This window comes from Callithrix jacchus, chromosome 3 (assembly GCF_049354715.1).
Source record: "Callithrix jacchus isolate 240 chromosome 3, calJac240_pri, whole genome shotgun sequence".
NCBI classification, from domain to species: Eukaryota; Metazoa; Chordata; class Mammalia; order Primates; family Cebidae; genus Callithrix; species Callithrix jacchus.
In genome coordinates, this window is record NC_133504.1 from 122,678,907 (window position 1) to 122,704,688 (window position 25,782).

The window sequence follows — 25,782 nt, forward strand, 5'->3', positions numbered from 1 at the left end:
TACACATTTTCTGAACATCTTCAAATACTTCAGCATACAAGGATAAAAACCACTTAGCAAAGCCAAATGAAATTTATTTTTTGTTTTATTTACACTGGAGTGTTTTATAATTCATGTGGATAATTAAATTATCAGGGCAATGAAAAATCACTTTTGGGATACTAACCGATAATCCTGTGATGTTTGACTAGAGGCCGAAGTGTGCTGTTCCATGTAGATAAGTTTTTGAAATAATGGCTTCATTAAAATGCAATTCACATACACAATTCATTCATTTAAATTGTACAATTTGGTGCATTTAAAAATATTCATGTAGTTATGCAAACACCACAATTTTAGAACATTTTTATCATCCCAAAAAAGAAATGCTCCTACCCATTAGCAGTCATTCCCTAATGCCCCAGGCTTAGGCAACCACTAATCCACTGTCTTCATTTAGATCATATTTTTTAAAGACTTATTTTCCAAATTACAATTTAGAGCAAATTTGGAAATTTTCTGCTTATTGTAGTGTGACTATTCAAAAGCTAGAGCTCTTCTTGTATGTATTGATTTTCAGGTTAACACCTTTGTTATTTTTCAGGTTCTTAGCATTAGAAGAAATTAATTGCTAAACAGCATCTTCTTTGTTATTGTAGGGATGAGTGAAGAGCCTCTCTCTCTATTTAGTCTATTTTAGGAACTACTGTTTTTGGAATTTAATTCATTCCTGAGGCAGAGAAAACAGGGAACTTAGTATACTAAACCTAAAAAATAGGCAAAAATATTATTTTTAATACTAAAATATATAAAGTATATTTTTTATAAATATATACAGAGTGAAAATTTTGGTTTTATTAACTGAGATACATTTCTGACTGAAAAACAATGAAATTGTGTATGTTATTTTGAATTGTAAGCATCAGGTATTGATTTGATTATGCCTAGGTTAATTTTCTTGCTTGTACTATTTATACTATTTAATATTTGGAAGCTATTTTAAAATAAGATTTTTTTGTTTTTCTCAAATCTGCCTTTTCACTTTCTGAATTCAGAGCCACTTCAATAGCCATTTAGAGTTTTCATTGAAAAAATAAAAAGAAATTTCTACTTTTGGACATGTTTAGACTTATATAAGTATTTTCACATCTTTAATATGAATTTCAAGGGATTATTATGAGCAGACAATGCAACTTGTATTTATAAGGTTAAAATATTTCATTTGAATTCATCTCTTTTCAGATTCTCTGCAATGACTGTAATGGACGATCCACTGTTCAGTTCCATATATTAGGCATGAAATGTAAGATCTGTGAATCCTACAATACTGCTCAAGCTGGAGGACGTAGAATTTCACTGGATCAGCAATGACCAACCTATGCAGTACTGGAGAACTTGGCATTTTCTGATATAGAAAAAAATTTTCCTTGGTATCCTGTTATCCTGTGTCATAATCTATGCATTAGAGTTGATGTGTTTTGTACTAGTGTCACAGCATAAAATCTTGTTACTTAAGGATTCAGGGTCTCTTGATAGAATTTTCATAGCTCTATATTGAATGAAAGCCATGTGCTTGTGTTTGGATTGGAAATTCCTTTAGTGTCAGTTTTTTGGATGCCAATGATGTTTGCCACTGATATATTCATAGAATTGTATTATATTTTCATGAAACTTTGTTTTAAGTGACACTATGCACGCAGTTCATTTCTAGTTCTCATTTCTAGTTCTTGGTAGAACTGCACTTAATTCTCGGTAGTATTCTTGACTTTTTAAGGGCTGTGCTATAGTAAGTTAAAACCCCCCTACTGTTAAAACCTAATTAAATATGCTTTAGAATTTTCTAAGACATTCCTCTGGATCGTCTAAATGTGAATTTTGATGTAATAAATGCTAATAAAATTATATTCAAACAGTGTTTTATAGAAAGTTTTTTCCAAAGTTTTTTATGTTTGGCTCAATTAGGGTAGTATTATCGGTTCTATAATGTAAAATAAATTTTCTTTCTTTTGAGGTATTCTGTAAGAGTAGTTGGGAAAAGTATTATGTAAAATAATAAGACTCTTCCAAAGCCTTACTCAAAACATTAACATTGAAAAAAAATTTCTTTAGGTTGCCACAAATTATTTCTTCAAAGAGTCATTCATTCATTTGTTTAGCGAGTATTTACTGAGCAACTGTTATGTGGCAGATATGTTTCTAGATGCTGTAGAGACAACAGTGAACAATAAAGACAACAACACCATTTATTGAAGAGCCTGGCTTCATTGTGTGGTGTTGGCATATTTATTGAAAGTCAATTTCCTATAGGTGTGTTGGTTTATTTCTGGGCTCTTCTGTTCCACTGGTCAACATATCTTTTTATGCCAGTACCATGCTGTTTTGGTTACTATTGTTTTATAATAGATTTTGAAGTCAGATAGTGTGATGCCACCAACCTTGTTCTTTTTGTTCAAGATTGATTTGGCTATTCAGGTCTTCTGTGATACCATACAAATTATAGTATTGTTATTTCTGTTTTTGTGAAAAATGACTGGAATTTTGTTAGGGGTTGTTATGAGAAAAACCTGGGACTGTAATGTCCCAACTCAAAGTGGGAAGGAACTGAGAGACCAAAGAATGACTGGGACAAGTCCAGCTTGAGGAGCAGATGAGTTTATTGGGATTTAAATATGGGGCAGTCCTGGATGGCAGCAGGGCACCTCTAGAGCTCTGTGCCATCTCCCATCTCTAAACTGCTTCTAAGCTAATTTTTTGACTCTTTGACTTTTGTGTTTGAACAATGAGACTGTTTTTCTTGGTATGTTCTCAATTATTCTCTAGAATGTTTAGATTCTCAGGGATACCTGCTCCTTGCCTGGACACCATGGTATTGACTTATTGCCCAGCCTTCAGGATTTGGGCAGTGGACATACACACTTAAGCAATCTTGTGGGAGACCTGTCACACTACAGGGATTGCACTGAGTCTGTAAATTGCCATGGATGCTTTGGACATTTTATGGCTATGGTTCAGATCTGTGTCCCCACTCAAATCTCATGTTCTATGGTAACCCTCAGTGTGGAGGTTGGGCCTGGTGGGAGGTGATTGGATTGTGGGGGCAGATTTCCACCTTTGGTGCTGTTCTCGTGATAGAGTTCTCATGAGATCTGGTCATTTGAAAGTGTGTGGCCCCTCCCCACCCCACTTCCTTCTGCTCTAGCCATGTAAGATGGACCTGCTTCCCCTTGACTTCCTGCTGTGATGGAAAGTTTCCTGAGGCTTCCCAAGTTTCCTGGCTTCCTGCTATAATTGAAAGTTTTCTGAGGCCACCCCCCTTCCTTCTGCTCTAGCCACGTAAGATGTACCTGCTTCCCCTTGATCTCCTGCCATGATTGAAAGCTTCCTGAGGCCAGCATCATATTTCCTGTACAACCTATAGAACCATGAGCCAATTGAACCTCTTTTCTTTATAAATTACCCAGTTCCAGGTATTTCTTTATAGTAATGCAAGAAGGGACTAATAGAACAATATTCTTCCAATCCATGAACACAGGCTACCTTTTCATCTGTTTGTGTTGTCTACTATTTTTTTCATCAGTGTTTTATAGTTTTCAGTATACAGTTCTTTCACTTATTTGATTAAATTTACTCCTAAGTATTTTTTTTATGCTATTGAGAATTAGATTGATTTCTTTTTCAATAGTTCATTGTTAGTGTAAAGAAATGCTACTTATTTTATATTCTGCAATACTGAAATACTGAATTTGTTTATCAGTTCTAACAGCTTTTTGGTGGTGTCATTAGGGTTTTCTATATGTAAGATCATGTCATCAGCAAACAGTTTCACTTCTTTTCTTATTTGGATGCCTTTTATTTATTTTTCTTATGTAATTGCTCTGGCTGGAACTTACAGTACTATGTTGAATAGAAGTGGTTAGAGTGAACATCTTTGTCTTGCTCCTGATCTTAGAAGACAAGCTTTCAGCTTTTCACTATTGAGGATGAGGTTAGCTGTAGGCTTTTTATATATGGCCTTAATTGTGTTGTGGTACATTCCCTCTATGCCTGAATATTTGAGTATTTTTATCATAAAATGATGTTGAATTTTTCAAATGCTTTTTCTGCATCTATTGAAATAATTAAAATGTTTTTTGTTCTGCACTGTTAATATGGTATATCATATTTATTGATTTGCATATATTGACCCATTCTTGCATCCCAGGGATAAATCCCACTTGATCATGGTGAATGATCTATTTAACATGCTGTTGAATTTAGTTTGCTGGTGTTTTGTTGAAGATTTTTGCATCGGTGTGTATCAAGGATATTGGCCTATAATTTTTCTTTTTTTGTAGTGTCCTTGTATGGTTTTTGTATCAAGGTAATTCTGGCCTCATAAAATGAGTTTGGAAGTATTCCTCCTTCAAAAGTTTGAAAGAGTTTAAGAAGGATTGGTATTAGTTTCTCTTTAAATTTTGGGAGAATTCTACCATGCAGCCATCTGATCTTGGGCTTTTCTTTGATGGGAGATTCTTTAAATTATTCATTCTATCTTCTTTGTTTAGGTTTTCTGTATCTTCTGGATTCAGTCTTGGTAGGTTTTTTTTTCTAGGAAGTTATCCATTTCTTCTAAGTTAACCAACTTGTAGATGTGTAATTTTTAATAATAGTCTCTTATGTTCCTTAGCATTTTTGTAGTATCAGTTGTAGTGTCTCCACTTTCATTTCTGATTTTACTTATTTTAACATTCTTTTTTTTCTTAGTCTGGATAAAGGTTTATCAATTTGTTTATTTTTTGAAGTACCCTGTGCCACTTTAAATGCAGTTGACCTGTGGTATCTTTGGGGATTAGTTCCAGAACCTTCTGAAGATACCAAAATCTGTGAATCCTCAAGTGTCTTATATAAAATGGTGTCATGTTTGCCTATAACCTATGGACATTCTCCTGCATACTTGAAATAATCTCTAGATTACTTATAATACCTAATACAGTACTACATATCACTTCATTTTTGTGGATTTGCCATAGTATCACCACATGGTAAATTCAAGTTTTGCTTTTTGAAACTTTGTGGATTTGTTATTTTTTTTATCCATGGTTGGTTGAATCCATAGATGTGGAACCCATGGATACAGAGTACAAAGGGGCTACTGTAACCATCTGTGCTTAAATTCATTTAAAATGTTTGCTGTTTGCATTGTGTTCATCTGAATTTATTTCTTGCTAAGCAAACTTTTTTCCTATGGTTATTTTCATGTGGATATTTCCTCATGTTCAGTTAATACATTGACAGGTCTGCTTTTTGTCTTTTGTTTATTCTTACGCATCTGTTTTTGTTCTCATACTAACCTAGTCTTCTTACATTCAGTTTCACTTTCTGTCTCCCTTATTATCCTTCCTGCACAATTACTTTTCCTAAGCTTAAATGTGTTACAGTTTTGGTCAAAATTATGCACGAGTTCCCTGATGTGTATTTGACTAAGCCTAGATTCTTCATTTTGAAGCCTTTACAAATGTTATTCTAATCTTTTCAGTTTTATTTTTTGTTTCCTTATGTGTATTTCTTAAAGGAGCCTCCTCTTAATTTTTGCACCTTGCCTTGGCACATATGCTTCCTTCATGGAGCAACCTTTCTTAAAGAAATGGAATTGTCAGAAACCTGCCTATTCTTCATGGTCCAGCTCAAGGTTTACTTTCTTTACTACAACTACTACTAACAACAACTATATGCCTACAAACTGGATAACTTAGAAGAAATGGATACATTCCTAGAAACATAAAACCTACCAAGTCTTGATTGTAGATGGAATCAAGAAGCAATAGAATATCTGAGCAGACCAACAAGTAAGGACATAGAATCTAATTAGTTTCCCATCAAAGAAAAGCAAAGGGCCAGATGACTTCATAGTGGAATTCTACCAAATATTTAAAGAAGAACTAATACCAATCCTCAAACTCTGCCAAAAAGTGGAAGAGGAAATATTTCCAAACTCATTTTATGAGGGTGGCATTACCCTGATAATCAAAGCCAGACAAGGACACTATAAGAAAAGAAAATTACAGGCCTATATTCTTGATTGTGAAAGGAGATTGTGGCTTGGAATGTTAAATGTTAATGGATGTTAATAAATAACCACATTCTCTTATAACATCTCTCTTTTCTAAACTCTGTAGTACTTTGTACCAGTCTTAGAGGACTTAATATTTCCTTTTTTTCTGTAATTCAGTTTTGCCATTCCCCTCCTCATTTAAACAATGTATAAAAACAATGTGTATAAAGCTTACCATTGGATAAAACTGCAAGGTGGAGCAACAATTGTGACCCTGAAAGCCTTCTGGCAGTTGGCTTGTGAAGGGCAAACACAGAAGGTAACTGTGATGAGAGCTAAGGTGGGCTGTGGAAGGACCCTAACCCAGCAGGGGTGAGGATAAGAAAAAGAGCCTCTTACTTTTTGAGGACAGTGGTGGAGTCTTTATCTCTTATAGTGCCTTGCTTTATTGATACTGGTAAGAATTTGTTGAATTGCTAGTGAGATATAAAGCATAATGTGTTCCAAGTTTTCACCATATGTAAGGATGTGATTAGAAGGGTGAGTGTACACACATGCACAAAAATTCAGAAATGTTTAATACTAGAACATATTAATTGAAATGTGATGGTATCGCGCTTTTCTCAAACTAGGAGACATTGGGTTTAATTAAGTCATTCTGGAATCTGGTTGATTTGTTCCCTTATTTCATTTAGCAAACATTTATTTTGCACTAATTATGTACAGAGCTGGGTTATTAAAATATGAGTAGGATATAATGAGTTACCTCCAGATTTTTCCCTGCAATAGGAGAGGCGAATGTGTCTTATAGAAAGGGCTATAGGAGTGCGTTGACTGATTTCTAACATCCATATTAAGTGGCTCAATAAGTAAGGGGTTTTTAGAAATAGTCTCTTTAGGTCACGCCTGTAATCCCAGCACTTTGGGAGGCCGAGGCGGGTGAATCATGAGGTCAAGAGATCGAGACCATCTTGGTCAACATGGTGAAACCCCATCTCTACTAAAAATACAAAAAATTAGCTGGGCATGGTGGCGCGTGCCTGTAATCCCAGCTACTCAGGAGGCTGAGGCAGGAGAATTGCCTGAACCCAGGAGGCGGAGGTTGCGGTGAGCCGAGATCGTGCCATTGCACTCCAGCCTGGGTAACAAGAGCGAAACTACATCTCAAAAAGAAAAAGAAATAGTCTCTTCATAGGTACCACAAAGGTATAGTCTTTGGGAGGTGTGTAAACCTGTAACTTAGTAGATTCTCTGTTTTAGAATAAGTAGTCAAGCATAAATTTCTGTAGATGTCAATTACAAAAGAGGCCAAGTCTGTGATATGTGATACACAAGATCCCTAGTGTAATGCCTGCCATTTCCAGTTCATTAAGAATTGATCTTGACCAGATTTTGTCCTTTAGGCATGCCAAATATTTAATCTTATAAACCTCTGATCAGGATCAAAGTGTCAGGCTGGTTGGACTTTTATTTTTCCTGAGGCAAACAATGTATGTTCAAATAGGAGTTAAAACTTCTTGTAATCACCCACCTGCTTCCCTTAGCTTATACATTTTATTTCTCTAGAGTCAGAGAATTCAGAGTGAAGTAAGAATGGCCAAAGCCAGTTTAGCCTGTCTAGAGGCTGCTGTAATTCCAACCTTTGCCAGTAGAATGGGCTTAGGTGGGTCTTGGCCATTGACTTCATAGCCTACAAATGTGTGGGGACACTGAGGAGCGGACACTGCCTGAGCCTGCAGAATCTCGACAGGCAGGTACAGTTCTGGGTCTTCTCTCAGGGCCTGGTTACAACAACAAAAGATTCCTTTTGGAAACCCGATTGTCCTGGACTATTGTTCCCCATCCCCTCACCCCACCTCCCAGTTGGCATCCCAACAACATTTGCTTGAATTTCTGATGGGCATTTATTACATTCTACCTTGTTTAGATTATTTGCACACTAATTTTCTTTGTTGAATTCTGAATTCCTTTAGCACACTTAGTACCATGCCTGATAATTGAACTCAATATGATTAGTACCTTCTCTTAAAGTTTTAAAGGGGTGTAATTATCCTCTGGAGTTCTGAATCAAGTTCTGAATCAATTGTGAAGTATATATGAGAGTCAGATATTGATGATAAAGCTGGAAAGGAGATTGTGGCTTGGAACCAAGGCCAAATTGAGTTTGCTCTTCCTTGCTCTAAATTGAACATACACATATAGTCACTGACTGCAGACCTTCCTCTACAGGGTAAGATCTACCCTGTGGAAGGGAGGGGTGAGTCTAAGCACTGCAGCTGCCTGGGGAAAGGCTAGATGCTAGAAAGGGGCCTAGACCATGCATATGCAATACCTTCTCCCCAAAGCTTGCCAAGTTACTCCTTTGTCTGATGGGGTGGGGTGAACGGTGGAGCCATGAAGGAGGGAGGATTTCTTTCCAATACTTCTAAAGGGTAAAGACTTCCGTTCAATTAACTGAGTCAAGAAAATGGAGAAGTCCCTGAGACAGCCCTAGTATTGCCCTGGCACCCTATGGATAGAAGGTAATCAGGCCCGCTGGGCCAAAGGTAACTTGTGGAGCATGAGATAAATAACCTCTTTCTGGTATAGATTCTAAAACTGACCTGACCTCCAGGGATAGTTGGCTATGGCACCAGGCAAGGCCCGCCTTCCACTCTGTCATCTCAAGAATGAAGTAATACCAGCCAATGTAAATCTCAGCACTTAAAAAAAATCACGAAGAAGCAGCTTCTCCGCTCCTTCTGGAATCTCTCCCTAGTTCAGCTCGCCTGCTTCCACTCCTGCCTCCACCATGTCCACCAGGGTGACCCATAAGTCCTACAAGGTGTCCACCTCTGGCCCCGGGGCCTTCAGCAGCCGCTCCTTAATGAGTGGGCCTAGTGCCCGCTTGAGCTTCTCCCGAGTGAGCAGTAGTGGCTTCCGGGGTGGCCTGGGTGCAGGCTATTTTGGGGCCAGCGGCATAGGCATGGGAGGCATCACCGCCGTCACCATCAACCAGAGCCTGCTGAACCCCATTAAGGTGGATGTGGACCCCAACATCCAGGCCGTGCGTACCCAGGAGAAGGAGCAGATCAAGACTCTCAACAAGTTTGCTTCCTTTATCGACAAGGTGCGGTTCCTGGAGCAGCAGAACAAGATGCTGGAGACCAAGTGGAGCCTCCTGCAGCAGCAGAAAATGGCTAGGAGCAACATGGATAACATGTTTGAGAACTACATCAACAACCTGAGGCGGCAGCTGGAGACTCTGGGGCAGGAGAAGCTGAAGCTGGAGGCGGAGCTTGGCAACATGCAGGGGCTGGTGGAGGACTTCAAGAACAAGTATAAGGAAGAGATCAATAAGCGTACAGAGATGGAGAATGAATTTGTCCTCATCAAGAAGGATGTGGATGAAGCTTACATGAACAAGGTAGAGCTGGAGTCTCGCCTGGAAGGACTGACTGACAAGATCAACTTCCTCAGGCAGCTGTATGAAAAGGAGATCCGGGAGCTGCAGTCCCAGATCTCCGACACGTCTGTGGTGCTGTCCATGGACAACAGCCGCTCTCTGGACATGGATGGCATCATTGCCGAGGTCAAGGCGCAGTACGAGGTCAAGGCGCAGTACGAGGAGATCGCCAACCGCAGCCGGGCTGAGGCGGAGAGCATATACCAGATCAAGTATGAGGAGTTGCAGATGCTGGCTGGGAAGCATGGGGATGACCTGCGGCGTACGAAGACTGAGATCTCTGAGATGAACCGGAACATCAGCCGGCTCCAGGCTGAGATCGAGGGCCTCAAAGGCCAGAGGGCTTCCCTGGAGGCTGCCATTAGAGATGCTGAGGATCGCGGGGAGCGGGCACTCAAGGATGCTCATGACAAGCAGAAGGAGCTGGAGGCCGCCCTGCAGCGGGCCAAGCAGGACATGGCAAAGCAGCTGCGTGAGTACCAGGAGCTGATGAATGTTAAACTGGCCCTGGACATCGAGATCGCCACCTACCGCAAGCTACTGGAGGGCGAGGAGAGCCGGCTGGAGTCCGGGATGCAGAACATGAGTATCCACACGAAGACCACCAGAGGCTATGCAGGTGGTCTGAGCTCTGCCTATGGGGGCCTCACAAGCCCCGGCCTCAGCTATGGCCTGGGCTCCAGCTTTGGCTCTGTCGCGGGCTCCAGCTCCATCAGCCGCACCAGCTCCACCAAGGCTGTGGTTGTGAAGAAGATTGAGACCCGCGATGGGAGGCTGGTGTCTGAGTCCTCTGACATCCTGCCCAAGTGAACAGCTGCAACAGCCCCTCCCAGCCTGCCCCTCCCAGCCTGCCCCTCCTGAGGCTGCCCCAGAGCCCAGGAGGGAGGTTGCTGTGCAGGGGAGCGCAGGGAACAGGAGACCAACCTGACGCTCAGCCCTAGCCCTCAACCCACCGGCGCTCAGCCCTAGCCCTCAGCCCACCGGCGGGGAGTTTACTGCCTGGGGACCCCCCTTGCCCATGCCTCCAGTTGCAAAACAATTCAATTGCTTTTTTTTTTTTTGGTCCAAAATAAAATCTCAGCTAGCTCGGAAAAAAAAAAAAAAAAAAATCACATTGATGTCCTAGGCACAGAGCAGTATTTGTCAGAATTAATCTCTTTTGACCTCTTTATGAGTTGATGTATTTATTAAGGTTATTTTATTGTGTAGATTAGTGGATTTAATTAAAAATAATAGAATTACAGACTGTAAAGCTGGAAGGGAATTAGAGGTCATGTAGTCCAACTCACTCTGGTTTTGCTTGGTCAAACTGAAACCCGGCAGACTTCAATTTATTTACCCAAGCTTTCTTAGAAGGTCTGCAAAGGAAGAGTTTCTCATTATTTTTTGTATCATTATCCTTTAAGGTTCTGTATATGAATACATTGGAGGCTGGCATAAATAGGGTGACCCTCTTTGAGAAACACATACCCAAAACATACAACTGAAGACAGATGGTCTGGGATTGGAGCAGGAAAATGGAATATGAGAGAAGAACAGAAAACTTGGAATGAATAGGAGAGGTATCCTTCTTAAGCTATACTTCATAGTGTTACAGTAGCATCACAATCTAGGTGTATTTGTATATCCAAACATTTGACTTCTAGGCCAGTCTAAAATTTCAGGGGAGGAGTCAGAAACAGCTATCATAGTTGTCCAATGTCATTAATTGTTGCATAGGCAATTCGATATAATAGAAATGGCTTTGACTATGAAAACAGAGAGAGACAGAGGTTCAAATTTTGTCCATCTAACACATACTGCTGTGTGACTTTGGATTAGTTCTTAATTTCTTAGACACTTTCCTCTGTGTGAAATAGAGATAGTGGTCACAGCTTCATGGAGATTTTGTTGTGAGGTTTAAATAAGGGAAAGTCTGAAACTAGTGACTGTGCCTGCAGTGTACTGGACTGCCAGTAGATATTAGGGCTCATGCCCTTCCTATTTGTAGCATTGAGGTGATTTCCAGCGTGTGCTCCTAGTGTATGGTACCAATTCCACCATGTCTCTAGCAACTGGAAAAGAGTCTAGCCCTACTGTTATCACCTGGTTTCTGAGCAAGGAGGACTTGGAGGTCCACCAGGGACAGATGGCCTTGAGTGGATTTGGCCTTGCTCCTTGCTCTCCCTACAGGGTCTCACTGAACATGATGTTCTAGCACCATACCAGGAATTTTGTCCTGTTTCTTTCAGTCTGCAGTCCAGAGCTCTCCAACCTTTTGAGCATTCCTATCATCCTTACACAGACCTGTTTGGCTCATTATTCCATGGAAGAAGATGAGAACTAGTTGCTTTGTCCTTCATTAGGAAAGGCTTCCTACTCCACTATAGGTTTCACTGGGTTAGTGAACCAGTCTTTGTGAACCAGTCATTGGATTTGGAACATCCTGAGTGACTGCTCAGTTGACAGGTTGGTTGCTAGACTAAACAATTAGGCTGTGCAAGCTTTGAGCCTGATATAGGAGGAATCCATTCTCTGTAAAAACAGCTGACAGATTTTAGTGAACTTGTGATGAGAGACATTATTTTTGAGATACATTTTGGTTTCTCCAAAGAGCAAATTGTTTCTAAATTTAGAAGAGAAAGTAATTTTTTTTTTTTTTGAGATGGAGTTTCACTCTTGTTGCCCAAGCTGGAGTGCAATGGCACAATCTTGGCTCACTGCAACCTCCTCCTCCTTCCAGGTTCAAGCTATTCTTCTCTCTTAGCCCTCAAGTAGCTGGGATTACAAGAACATGCCACCACGCCCGGCTAATTTTTTTGTATTTTTACTAGAGATGTTTTTCGCCATGTTAGCCAGGCTAGTCTCAAACTCCAGATCTCAGATGATCTACCTGCCTCTGCCTCCCAAAGTGCTGGGATTACAAGTGTGAAGCCACTGCGCTGGGCCTGTAATCTTAAACTTCAAAATAGCTTATTGTGAATGGGAGACTTGGATTATCTTTTCTCTGCTTTATGTGGGGCAAGAAATTTTCCTGGCAGTCAATTTTCTTTTAGGTAATGTCAATAATATCTAATAGTAGTTCTTGATATACTTAAGGAAGTTTTTTTTTTGTTTTGTTTTGTTGTTGTTTTCCCATTAGTAGGCAGTAGAGCAGAGTGGTTAAAGATACTACAGCCTCTAGATTCAGATTGCTGGGGTTTGTATCTTGGTTCTGCCATTTACTTGCTGTGTGACCTTGGGCTATATTTAACCTTTCTGTGTTTCATGGGCAATTTGTCAAGATTAGTTTTGTAAAGGGCTTAGACAAGGATAGCTATATTATGTTTTTGATATTAGCTACCTCTTGAGATTCTATACATAGCATATTTTCCCCTTTCAGACTTACTTCCATTGAACTATACACACTGATGGATTTTTATTTTTTACCTTTACTTTTATATCTTGCCTGCTTTAAGCCGTTTGCTTTTCTTTACTTTTCCAAATTATGCTTTTACATCTGAATAAGATGATTGCCAGCCTATGGGAACAGGATGCTGAAGAATCTTGCAGGGAAAATGAACACAGGGTACCTTTAAACTTTGTTTCCTGACAGCAGAGGGTGCCATAATGTTTCTAGTGATTGGGATCTTCTATGTAGAATGATTTTTTTTTCTACCTGCTACTTAAAAGTAAGAGCTTTTCCAGGACACTGACATTGAGCACTTTTATTGCCCATTATATAATAATGACACAAACCAAGGATTAAGAATGCAAAGTCATTGACTAGTTTTAAAATTTAATTTAGCATGTTTATTATCACTGTATTTCATATCTGCCTGTTTGTATTTCTTGGGTCAGGTTTGTAGAGGTAGGGTGTTTTCAAGAGTATATGACCAATGTTGTTTTCTAACATTATGTCCTTATACATTTTGGAGCAGAAAAGACATGATGGAGGAGGAATAGAGGGTGTTAACAGGTAAAGGCAGAAGTCTGTGGGCAAGCAGTACCAGTGCTAGAATGATGTGCAAGCTGAGCAGGATCAGATAGATGATAGTTCTAAGCAGAAGAAGTGCTGTTTGGCTTGCTAATAATTGGAAACTAGTCAGAGTCAGAGAAATAAATGTGCAGACCAACGGGGATCCAAAGTATGGCAGATGGAACTTTCCTTGATGGCTGCAACAAAATTTCTAATGCACACACTCATCTTCCAGTGGGATATTGGCACTCCTTCCATCAAGAGGTGGGACCAATGTTTTCTACCTTTGAATGTTGGTGGGTTGGTGGCCACAATTGAAGTGATGTCTTCTAGACTATGGTATAAAGGTGATAAACTTACTATCTGGGATACTATTGGGATGCAAACTCTTGAAACCTAGCCTCATATGGTGAGGAGGCCCATGTCACATGGAAAACCCATGTATAGGTGTTCTGGGTGACAGCTTCAGCTGAAATTCCAACCATCAGCTGGCTTTGACTGACAGACGTATGAGTGAGGAAGGCTTTGGATGTCTCTAGTCTCAATCACCTCCTGATTGTAACTACATGACAAACTCCTAGTGAGAAATGCCCAGCTCAACCTAGTCAACCCCCAGAATCAGAAGACGTAATAATAAAATGATTAGTGTTTTCATTCACCACGTTTTGGAGGAATTTGTTACCAGCAATAATAAACACAAAGTTAAGGTCCATCAGCCAGACAGAAGGTCTGGGGTAAGACAATTAAGTCAAGGATGCATTTCCAAAGTAAAAACTAAATAACAGAAAGGAGGTTGAGTGCAGAAGAAGGGCTTGAGATCAGGGATGGGGTAGCCTATAAGGAGTTTACAGTGAAGCATACCAGTCTGGTGTCTGTTGCTGTGACAGACTATTTATCATCTTGCTCTTAGTTCTTTAAAGTATGTCCACAGTTGTATGTAGCCTCACCCACTTCCTTCTAACTTTTTATCATGGAAAATGTCAAACATATGCAAAAGTGGAGAGTCTAATACAGTGAATTTTATATTCATTTCCACATGACCAACTCATGCCCATTCTTATTTATACACTTACCCACTTTTCCCCACCACATTATTTTAAAGCAAGTCCTGGTCATAATATCATTCCATCCCTATATATTTCATATGTAGCTCTAAAAGATAAGGACTATTTTTAAAAGCATAATCACAATACCATCATCAAACTTAAAGTAATTATATATATGTATATATTACTTGTGTATTTATATCAGAATCTAAATAATATTAATAATAGCAATACTATCACACAAATGCTATATAAACCACATGTGAATTTGTAATTTTAATTTAAAAAGTAAAAGTGAAGTTTTTTAAGCCAATGTACCAAAAATATTATCATTATTATGTCAACACATCAGTTAAAATATTCTAATAAGATATTTTATGTATATATTTTTTATACTAAGTCTTTGAAATCTAATGTGTATTTTGCACACTTCAATTTGGACTAGCCACATGTGGGTAGTGGCTACTGAGTTGGACAATGCAGGCCTATTTGTTGCAATTGATCTATGTGTCTTAAGTTTCTTTTAATCCATAGGATTCCTCCTTACCTCCCTACTCTTTTTTTTTCATTTTATTTATTTGTTATGGAACTGGGTTGTTTGTCCTACAGAGCTTTCCACATTCTGGATTTTGCATTCCTGTACTATCAATTATTGTGTTTTTCTGGTTCCTGAATTTCCTGTGAACAAGTAGCTTGATCCAGAAGCTCCAGCTCGATTTTAAGTTATAATTTTGCTAAGACTACCTGCAGGTTATGTTGTTTTTTCTCATTAGGAGACACATAATAACGTAGTCACTGATGATCATTGTCTTAGATTCATTACTTTATTAGGAGTTGAAAAATGGTAATATTCTGTTATTCATTTTTTGTTTATTGACTGAAACATTACTATAAGGAGAAAATTTCCCTCATCAGCTTGGCAATGTAAATAACAATGGTGGCTTATGTTTTTATTTGTAAACTGTTGCTTTAAAATGGAATAAAAATCAGTGAAAATGTCTACTTCTTTGTTATTGTGAGAGTACTATGCAGTTGCAATTAGTTTTTCTTAAAATACAGTAATTTTTATTTCTTATTATAAGAGTAATGCATGTTCATGATAGAAAATTTTAAAATGTGGAAAAGAAGAAAGAAAAAGAAAATTAGTGGCCCTTAATTGTACTACTCAAAGACAACTCTTTCAGCATTTTGATTTATTTCCTTACAATCTCTTTTCTAAATATATAAAAAAACCTTGTTTATGGTCATAATGTAATACATATCGTGTCCTGCTTTTTTTCATATAATAGAGCAAGCATATCCCTGTAATACTACAGTCTCTCTGTAAACATCATTTAAATTCCTTGCAAAATATTTCAATTTATAGATGTTGTACATTTAGAGTGATAGCTGATGTTTTTCATTTATAAATATGCTGTGATGAAGAGTGATGTGCATAATGCATGGCCTGTGTTTCAGATGTTATTCTTAGGAAACACAACTTATTTTAAAGAGGTATGCAAGGTTGGTGTGCCATGCAGCATAACAAAATCAAAAAAGAACTCCATAATTTGGGAACTATTAATTCAAACACCAAAGCTTCTGCTATGACTCTCTTCTAGGCAATGGGGAGACAGCAGACAAATAGTCAAGGACTCTCCTCTCGTGAGTCTTTTTTTTTGAGACAGAGTCTCACTCTGTTGCCAGGCGCCAGACTGGAGTGCAGTGTTGCAATCTCGGCTCAGTGCAGTCTCCACCTCCTGAGTTCAAGCAATTCTCCTGACTCAGCCTCCCGAGTAGCTGGGACTACAGGCACGCGCCACCATGCCCAGCTAATTGTAGAGATGGGATTTCACCTTGTTGGCCAGGATGCTCTTGATCTCTTGACCTCATGATCCGCCTGCCTTGGCCTCCCGAAGTGCTGGGATTACAGGCGTGAGCCATGGCGCCCAGCTCTGTTTTGATTATAGCCTTGTAGTATAGTTTGAAGTCAGGTAGCATGATGACTCCAGCTTTGTTTTTTAGGATTGTCTTGACTATACAGGCTCTTTTTTCTTTTTTGTTCCATATGAAATTTAAAGTAGTTTTTTTCTAATTATGTGAAGAAAGGCAATGGTAGTTTGATGGGATAGCAATGAATCTATAAATTACTTTGGGCAGTATGGCCATTTTCACAATGTTGATTCTTCCTATCCATAAGCATGGAATGTTTTCCCATTTGTTTGTGTCCTCTCTTATTTCCTTGAGCAGCAGTTTGCAGTTCTCCTTGAAGAGGACCTTCGTGTTCCTTGTAAATTGTATTCCTAGGTATTTTAATCTCTTTGTAGCAATTGTGAGTGGGATTTCACTCATGATTAGGCTCTGTTTGTCTATTGTTGGATTAAAGACTTAAATATTAAATCCAAAACCATAAAAACCCTCGAAGAAAACCGAGGCAATACCATTCAGGACATAGGCATGGGCAAAGACTTCATGACTAAAACACCAAAACGATAGCAACAAAAGCCAAAATTGACAAGTGAGATCTCCCATCCAAGTACTAACCAGTACTAACCAAGTACTAACTTGCCTTGCTTAACTTCTGAGATCAGACAGGATTGGGCTCATTCAGGGTGGTATGGCCATAGACGACAAATGAGATCTAATTAAATTAAAGAGCTTCTGCACAGCAAAAGAAACTATCATCAGAGTGAACAGGCAACCTACAGAATGAGAGAAAATTTTTGCAATCTACCTATTGACAAAGGCCTAATATCCAGAACCTACAAGGAACTTAAATTTATAAGAAAAAACCATCAAAAAGTAGGCAAAGATATAAACAGACACTTCTCAGAAGAAGACATTTATTTATGCAGCCAACAAACATGAAACAAAGCTCATCATCACTGGTCATTAGAGAAATGCAAGTCAAAACCACACTGAGATACCATCTCATGCCAGTCAGAATGGTGATTATTAAAAAAAGTCAGGAAACAACAAGTGCTGGAGAGGATGTGGAGAAATAGGAACACTTTTACACAATTGGTGGGAGTGTACATTAGTTTAACCATTGTGGAAGACAGTGTGGCGATTCCTCAAGGATCTAGAAATAGAAATACCATTTGACCCAGCAATTCCATTACTGGGTATATACCCAAAGTATTATAAATCATTCTATTATAAAGACACATGCACATGTATGTTTATTGTGGCACTATTTACAAGAGCAAAGACTTGGAACCAACCCAAATGCCCATCCGTGATAGACTGGATAAAGAAAATGTGGCACATATACACCATGGAATACTATGCAGACATAAAAAAGGATGAGTTCACATCCTTTGCCGGGACATGGATTAAGCTGGAAGGCATCATTCTCAGCAAACTAACACAGGAACAGAAAACTAAATGCCACACGTTCTCACTCATAAGTGGGAGTTGAATAATGAGAACACATGGACGCAGGGAGGGGAACATCACACACTGGGGCCTATTGGAGGGTTGTGGGCAAGGGGACGGAGAGCATTAGGACAAATACCTAATGCATGCACGGCTTAAAACCTAGCTGATGGGTTGATAGGTGCAGCAAACTACAGTGGTACACGTATACCGATGTAACAAACCTGCGCATTCTGCACCTGTATCCCAGAACTTAAAGTAAAATTAAAAAAATAAAGGAATAAAGATGGGCAGGAATAATTTCCTTCTTATTTTTAAAGAAAGAACTTTACCTTCTCTCTCTTCTTGCTTTTAAATTGAGGATATGCTTTTGCTTTTTAAACATCTGTACTAGCTGCTCATCTGCAGGGACATAAATTCTGTTGACATGCCCAGGGGAAAGTGTGGCTCAGATGTGAAAGCAGAGCAGGAACTCAGGGCAGCCTGTCCTCATCAGCCTGCTGTTCCCAGACACTTAGCACACTTTTTTTTTTTTCAAATGCTCTGGGAGTGCATTTTCATAGAATATGTTGAAATAATCAGATTCCCTCTTTTCCCTCTGGCTGCTGTTCAGTCTTACTTTACCCTTACAGCTCACCTTGGAAGCCACTTTCCTGTTTGTAATGAAGTGGGAGGATAGAAAAGATACTATGCTTCTCAGTGGTCATTTTGTTAAGTGTTTTCTATCCAAATGTTTAAAAATTATCTCTCTGCCCTGAAAGCATACAGTAGCTCTGGTTAGAGGGCCAGGTGTAGGTTTCCTTTTCTCTACATGGATGAGTACACTTGTAGGTTCACATCTGCTCTTGTCAAAAATAATTTTCCACTATGTTTTTTTTTCCATTGCTGAAGCACAATTCTCGGTTCTGACCCTGGCCTTGAGATGGATCCTTGGACTACCTCCATGGAGACATTCTTGATTTTGTCAAGGGAGGCATAAACTTTTCCTTGCTGTCAACTACCCATCTCTTATCCCTTTCTACCCCACAAACCCTCAATTCTCATCCATTCATTTATTTGCTCCATAAGCATTTGTTCACTGCATGCGGAACACTAATAGTCAAGGCTTTGGGGATTCCACAAAAAGAAAGAAAGGAAGAAAGAAGGTAATTTCTCTCTAGTTAAAGAATTAAAATGTGTAAGTAAAAATTACATGACAAATTACCAATGTCTTAAAACAGTTTTCTTGCTTACAATTATGTAGTCAATTTTCACACTGCTATAAGGATACTACCTGAGACTGCGTAATTTATAAGTAAAAGAGGTTTAATTGACTCACAGTTCTGTGTGGCTAGGGAGGCCTCAGGAAATTTACAATCATGGCAGAAGGTGAAGGGGAAGCAAGGCACATCTTATATGGTGGCAGGAAAGAGTAAGAAAGAGGAGGGAACTGCCAAACACTTTTAAACCATCAGATCTCATGAGAACTTCCTCACTATCACTAGAACAGTATGAGGGAATCCACTCCCAAGATCCAATCACCTCCCACCAGTTCTCTCCCTCAACATGTGGGGATTACAATTAGAGACGAGATTTGGATGGGGACATAGAGCCAAACCATATTAACTTAAAACACTTATAAAATATTCTATCTTTGTAATTTTCCATTTAGAAACCCCCCATCCTTTATTCTAATTCTTCCCTTTATTCAAATCCCCCTCTATGAGAAGCAAGCTTATTTTGAAGCTTTTTACCCTTTACCCACCCTAACTCATGCCTCGACACATGCAAGTCTGTTTCTCTTCCTTTTTCCCTTTTTTCCTCCCTCCCTTCTTCCCCACCTTCCTTCTTCCCTCCCTCCCTCCTTTCCTCCCTCCCTCCCTCCCTCTCTCTCTACCTTCCTCCCTCCCTCTCAGTATTTGGATTGTGGTAAAGACTTATAGAAACTATTCATATGCTTAGAGTTACTCTTTTCAGACTTATCAGACCAGAAATACTTCACAGTGGCTTCTAGTTGCTTCGTGGAGTGAAATGGAGAAACAGAAGATGAGCCTGAAGACATAAGTCAACACCAGATGATGTAGTACTTGATTTCTGTGATAAGAAGTTTGGATCGTATCCAGAAAGTAATGGTAATTAATGCATCACATCTATTTATTGAACATTTACTATGGACAAGCACTGTTCAAGGCATGAGGATATAGCAGCGATTAGGTCAGATGAGGTCCCTATCTTAAATAAGGGACTTATATTTTAGTGGGAGGAGATAGATAATAAACACATAAATGAGGCAGTGATAAGTGCCATAAAGAAGGTAGAGTATTGTGAAGGAAAAGGCCGGCTTGGGGACATTTGCTTTAGCTAGGTCAGTTTTTCAGGCATTTCTGAGGTGAGAACTGAAAATGGAAAGGAGAGAAGCATGCTGTCTTGGGGGATGGGGTAGGCTGGGAAGCTTAGAGCATGCCAAGCGCAAAGAGCACCCGAGATGGAAACCAATGTGGCTTCTTTAGGGAGAAAGAAAGAGGCCAGAGTAGTTGGAGCATGGTGCTGGGTGCAAGTAGAACAAGGTGTGCTGAAGAGTTTAAAAGGTGTTCCATTCATGTAGATCTTGGAATGCTGTGTCAAGAGGTGTAGATGTATATACTGGTCATTGGGAAGCTCTGGACAGTTCTCAGAAACACAGTTCATCTGATTTTACCTTTAAAAATTATTTTGGTAGTTGCCACAACAGGTTTTCTTACACAGTTGACACAACCCTATTCTTCTCTGGTCACCAAAATCCTCCAGCAGACACTGGCTGGGTGTCTTCCAATTCAATTTTGATGCTACCTGGAGTTACAGTCACATCCCATAAGTCAGTCCCACAAGACTGCCCCCAACATGCCAAGCGGCAAGTAGTAGATTGTCATTTATAATTCTGACTGACTGGCTATAAATTTAAGTTCTCAAGACCCCCTTTTTGGGTTTGATTAATTTGCTAGGATGGCTCACGGAACACAGGAAACACATTTACCCGTTTATCACAAAGAATATTATAAAGACTACAGATGAACGATCAGCTGAAGAGGTGCATAGGGTGAGGAATGGTGTGGAGCGTCCACGTCCGTCTGGGACGTCCGCTACCTTGCATGTACCGCCACATGTTCAGCAACCTGGAAGCTCTCTGAGCTCTCCTTTGTTGTTTTTACGGAGGCTTCGTTACCTAGGCATGACTAATTTCACTGGCGATTGATGATCGACTCAACCTTCAGCCTCTCTTTCCTTCTAGGGTGGGGTGTGTGGGGGATAGGAGATGGAGGTTTCAACTCTCTTATCACATGATTGGTTCCCTTGGAAAACCAGCCCCAGCCTGAAGCTATCCAGGAGTCCATGAAGAGTCACTTCGTTAGTACAAAAAATGCTGCTATTGAGCAGAAAATTTCAAGTGATTTAGGAACTCTATGTCTCTTATCACTCAGGAAGTTACAAAGGCCTTAGAAGTTCTGTGTCAATAACTGTGGTCAAACACCAAATGCTAGAACAAAATATTCTTGTGGCACCCCATCTACCATAGTTTTAGGAGCTCTACATCAGGAACTGGGGGTGGAGACCAAAATATATATTTCTAATTTCACACCCGGAGAATAGCCTATAGTGAGGCAAAAAACAGAAGAATCAGGCCAGGCATGGTGGCTCACGTCTGTAATCCCAGCATTTTGGGAAGCCGAGGCTGGTGGATCACTTGAGGTCAAGAGTTCCAGACTAGCCTGGCCAACATAGTGAAATGCTGTTTCTACTTAAAATACAAAAATTAGCCAGGGGTAGTGGTGGGCATCTGTAATCCCAGCTACTCAGGAAACTGAGGCAGGAGAATCACTTGAACCCTGGAGGTGGAGGTTGCAGTGAGCCGAGATCTCACCATTGCACTCCAACCTGGGCGACAGAGTGAGACTCTAACTCAAACAAAACAAAGACAACAAACAAAATAACAAGAAGAAATCAAGAGAACCAGTTAAGATGCTGTTGCAGTCCAGGGACAAGATTAGAGTGACTCTAACTGGGGTTGTAGCAGACAGTCACGTGGCTCGGAAGTGGTAGACAGAAACTCACTGTGTCTTACCCATTCCCCTGACTAGTCTGGAGCAGCAACGTAATGCCATGCAGGAACACAGACTAATGAAGAAGAGCAGTATTTACAACTAAGAGAGAAGCTGCTGAGTTTCTGAGGCTGATTCTCATTTTATTTCACTCTATTTATTTATTAATTCATCCTTACACAGGATTTTGTGCTCACACTGCTGTTAAGCACACCATGAAGTGGAAGAAATGAAATTTGGGTAATAGGAGGCTTTGCTAAGTGTGCTACTGTAAATGTTTTCTGAGATGTCAAGTGAAGCCATCAGGCTCTTTGAGAGTTATTTGATATGTGGACAGAGGAGAAAATTGCCAATATTCTTCTGTTTTTATCATACTTATTTCCCCCAAATGTTGGCCAAACTTCCTTCACCCCATCTCCTCTCTCTCCCTCCCTCCTTCCTTACAAGGCCGTATATGATCTGGCCCCATTGCCTGGCTCCCTACTTTCTCCCTTTTTATTTCTGCCAGCCACATTGGCCTCTTCATGGCTTCTAGAACATGCTTGGCAGTGTTGGCATTTGCTGTTCCTTTGGCACTCATGCTCTTCTTTGCAGTAGGCTGCATGACTTGATCTTCCAGGTTCTCTCGTCTCGGTTTAATTTTCACCAATCCCTCTCTCTAAAATTGTAGAGACACCTCCCCTTCCACCAAGGAGAACATAATGATATAGAAAGACTTCAGTCATCTCTTTAAATTGGACAGATTTAGTAAGCAAATGAAGCAAGAACACAGAGGAGCTGAACGATACTTTCAGTACATTTAATGTCGTTGGTATTTATAGAAGTTTATAGTCTCTGAATGGAGAATATTCATTTTTCCATTTGCAGTGGCATAATTTATAAAAATTGATAATGCACTTGATCTCAAAGAAAACCTTAAGTTTTAAAGGATAGCGATTTTACGGATCACATTCTAGGATTATATTTCAGTAAAAATAGAAATAGAATGGTGACCTAAATTTTTTCTAACCAGGATTATAATAAGCACTACATGCAGAGATAATCTCTAGATAAAAGAAGTTAAACGGAAAGATTCAAACTTTCTAGGAAGCCATAAAAAAAAAAAAGAGTACTTTAAGTCAAGTACCGTGGCCTATGCCTGTAGTTCCAGCTACTTCAAAGCTGAGGCAGAATTGCTTGAATCCAGGAGTTGAGTCAAGCTTTGGCAATATGTCAAGACCTTGTTTTTAAACAAAAATTTTTAAAAAGAGAGTACCTTATACTAAAATCAACGGACGCTGCAAAATATGTGCCCAAAGATACATTTATAAATATGTTCATTATTTAAGAAAGGCATTCTTTGAGGCCCCCCCCCCCCATTCAAATTCAGGTTCACAATTGGCGACCACAGCCACTTAGTCAACTGTGTGCAATTCTTTCTTTCTGGGAACAGATTTGCCACAGCCCGTGCTGACAGCCAGATATACATGTATGGCGGGAAGACTGGGGAGAAGGTGTGAATGCTGGGCGGAAGCAAGGCCCATGACAGCGGGATTTACGTCATTAGCTTGGAGTCCGGACAGCACCCATGGCTTTCTGCTTCTGGGGACAAAACTTTCAAGATTTGGGATGCCAGCGTGAACTTGGTGATCAGCACATTTCCCGTGGGCTCCACGGTTCTGGACAAGCAGCTGGGCTGCCTGTGGAAGAAGGACCACCTGCTCAGCATCTCACCGTTCGGGTACATCAACTATTTGGACAGAAACAACCCCAGCAAGCCCCTGCGCGTCATCAAGGGCCACAGTAAATCGATCCAGTGTCTGACGGTGCATAAAAACAGGGGCAAGTCCTACATTTGCTACCGGAGCCACGACGGATTCATTAATTCCTGGGATTTGGAGACAGGGAGAAGGACTCTTTCGCTGGGAAGGGCCACGCGAACCAGGTGTCCAGATGGACCATGGCGGAGTCGGGGCGGCTCATCAGCTGCAGCATAGACGACGCTTTGCGGTACACCAGCCTCACGCCGCGGGACTACAGCAGACAAGGAGTGGGGAAACTGGACGTTCAGCCAAAGTGCGCAGCCGTCGCCCCGGGGGATACGCCGTGGTCAGGTGCATCCGGCAGAGCGTCCTGCTGGAGAATCAGAGGAAGTGCTTCAGCATTCACAACCCTGGCTACCAGCCCGGAGCTGTGGCCGCGCACTCCGGCGGTGGGGGCGCGCACGCAGCGTCCGCCCGTACTCCATCTTGGTCACCAGGCTGAAGGACGAGGGCTAGCTCCGAGAGGCCAGGGGTCCGGTGACCGAGGTGGCCTCCTTCCACGACGGCTCCTTCCTCGCGGTGTGCGACGCCAGCAAGCTGGTCACGGTGTTCACCGTTGCCGGCGGCTACTCGAGAACAGTGTTTTTGATGGACACCATGCAAAAATCGTCTGCCTGGCCTGGTCCCCTTTGGCTCCAGTGGCATGGACAGGATGGTGTACGTCTGGACCCTGAGTGACCCGGAAACCAGGGTCAAGATCGAAGGCGCACATCGGCTGCACCATGTCAGCAGCCTGGCCTGGCCTGGCTGGACAAGCGCACGCTGGACACGACCTCCCACGACGCCTCTGTTAAGGAGGGGACAATCACCTACTGAGGAGCCCCACCCCCGCCTCTGGACGGACCGAATCAGGGACGAGAGTTGAACTGCAGCGGAACATGTCATTTCTCTATTTCTGTGAGGCGCCTCTTTGCCCCCGCCCCACCGCAAGAGGCAGGAGGGCCCCGTCATGATCCTTGTCTCTGCAGGGTGTCTGTACACGTTCTTCTGAAAGTTTTAGACCGAAACGGATTGCACATGAGAAATAAAGCGAGCACTTAAACAATGTGTGGAGCGTTACTAAACCCAAAGCCCAAACAAACCTTGAGAATGCGGAACATTCAAGAGGCACTAGCCTCCAAAGCACACAGGACCCAGGCCCCGCCGTGGCTCTCACTGTCAGCGAGCGTTGTACAGGTGAATGAGCCGGGGCTCTCATGTTCCTACCTGCAGAACATTTCTGTACTAGTGAGGAGAGGGAGTACTTCTCTGTTGAGATGTCTGTCTCTTCCTAGCATGTGACTCACACCGTGTGGCTGCCTTCCAGATCAGATGGGGACACACAAACCCTTGGGTATGTTTTATTGTCAGATTTTGTGCTTGATTTTAAGAATGGAATTATTATTATTATTTTTTATCTTAACGGTTGCCTGTCAGTGTTTACAAACTAGTGTGCTGTCAGCACCGTGTCCCAGTTTTTAGAACCCTTGTTAGCCAGAACTGGTCGTGGTTTCACCATTATGCTTTGATGTTCTCCTGTCTTTCTCTCCCTCTTCTGCTCCCAGGAGCAAAGGTTAATTTAAGGGCAAAGACAAAGTCACTGTAAACTAATCTGCCATCGTTTTAACCTTCCTTTACTTTTTCAGTGCAGAAATTAAAAGTAAGTATAAAGCACCATGATTGGGGGTGTTTTTGCATGTATCAGAACCACTGGTATATGTTGGCTGAAAAAAATCCCTCCCCTTGCACTGTGAAAACACCGAGCAATTTAAGAGATTAGCCTGAGAAATAATTAAATATCTTTTCTCTCTCTAAAAAGAAAAAGTTTACAAAAAAGAACTTAATATTCATATTAAGAAATTAGAAAAACAACTACTTATAGGAAAAAAATTAAAGATAAAATCTATAATGAGTGGGATTACAGTTTATAATTTAAAAGCTGCTTTTTTAAATTAAAAAATTGTTTTAGAGATAGGGTCTTGCTATGTTGCTCAGGCTAGTCTCAAACTCCTAGCCTCAAGTTGTTCTCTCACCTTAGCCTCCTAAAGCATTGGGATCCCAGGTGTGAGCCATTATGCGGGGCTGTTCTTCTTAAAATGACCAATAAGCCACTTATTGAGTCTAAGGAGAAAAGGTGAAAAAGTATATAAA

The 25,782-nt window shown here is 40.6% G+C and overlaps 1 protein-coding gene and 2 pseudogenes across 5 annotated transcripts in view; all 3 read left to right on the forward strand.

Annotated features, from left to right (window-relative positions):
* Positions 1-1,894, forward strand: part of RCHY1 (ring finger and CHY zinc finger domain containing 1) — a 39,385-nt gene extending 37,491 nt beyond the window's left edge. For all 4 annotated transcript variants that reach the window (XR_013533075.1, XM_008993171.5, XM_002745715.7 and 1 more), the window contains one exon: positions 1,222-1,894. Coding sequence is in view for 3 of the 4 variants with exons in the window: in XM_008993171.5 (XP_008991419.1) it covers positions 1,222-1,350 (129 nt within the window). In the remaining variant the exon portion in view is untranslated. The remainder of the gene's footprint in view (positions 1-1,221) is intronic.
* Positions 1,895-8,728: 6,834 nt separating this feature from the next.
* Positions 8,729-10,564, forward strand: LOC100400240 (keratin, type II cytoskeletal 8 pseudogene; annotated as a pseudogene). The gene has a single exon (XR_013533074.1). The product of XR_013533074.1 is annotated as a keratin, type II cytoskeletal 8 pseudogene (transcript).
* Positions 10,565-23,208: 12,644 nt separating this feature from the next.
* Positions 23,209-24,607, forward strand: LOC100415194 (WD repeat-containing protein 1 pseudogene; annotated as a pseudogene).
* Positions 24,608-25,782: the final 1,175 nt, after the last annotated feature.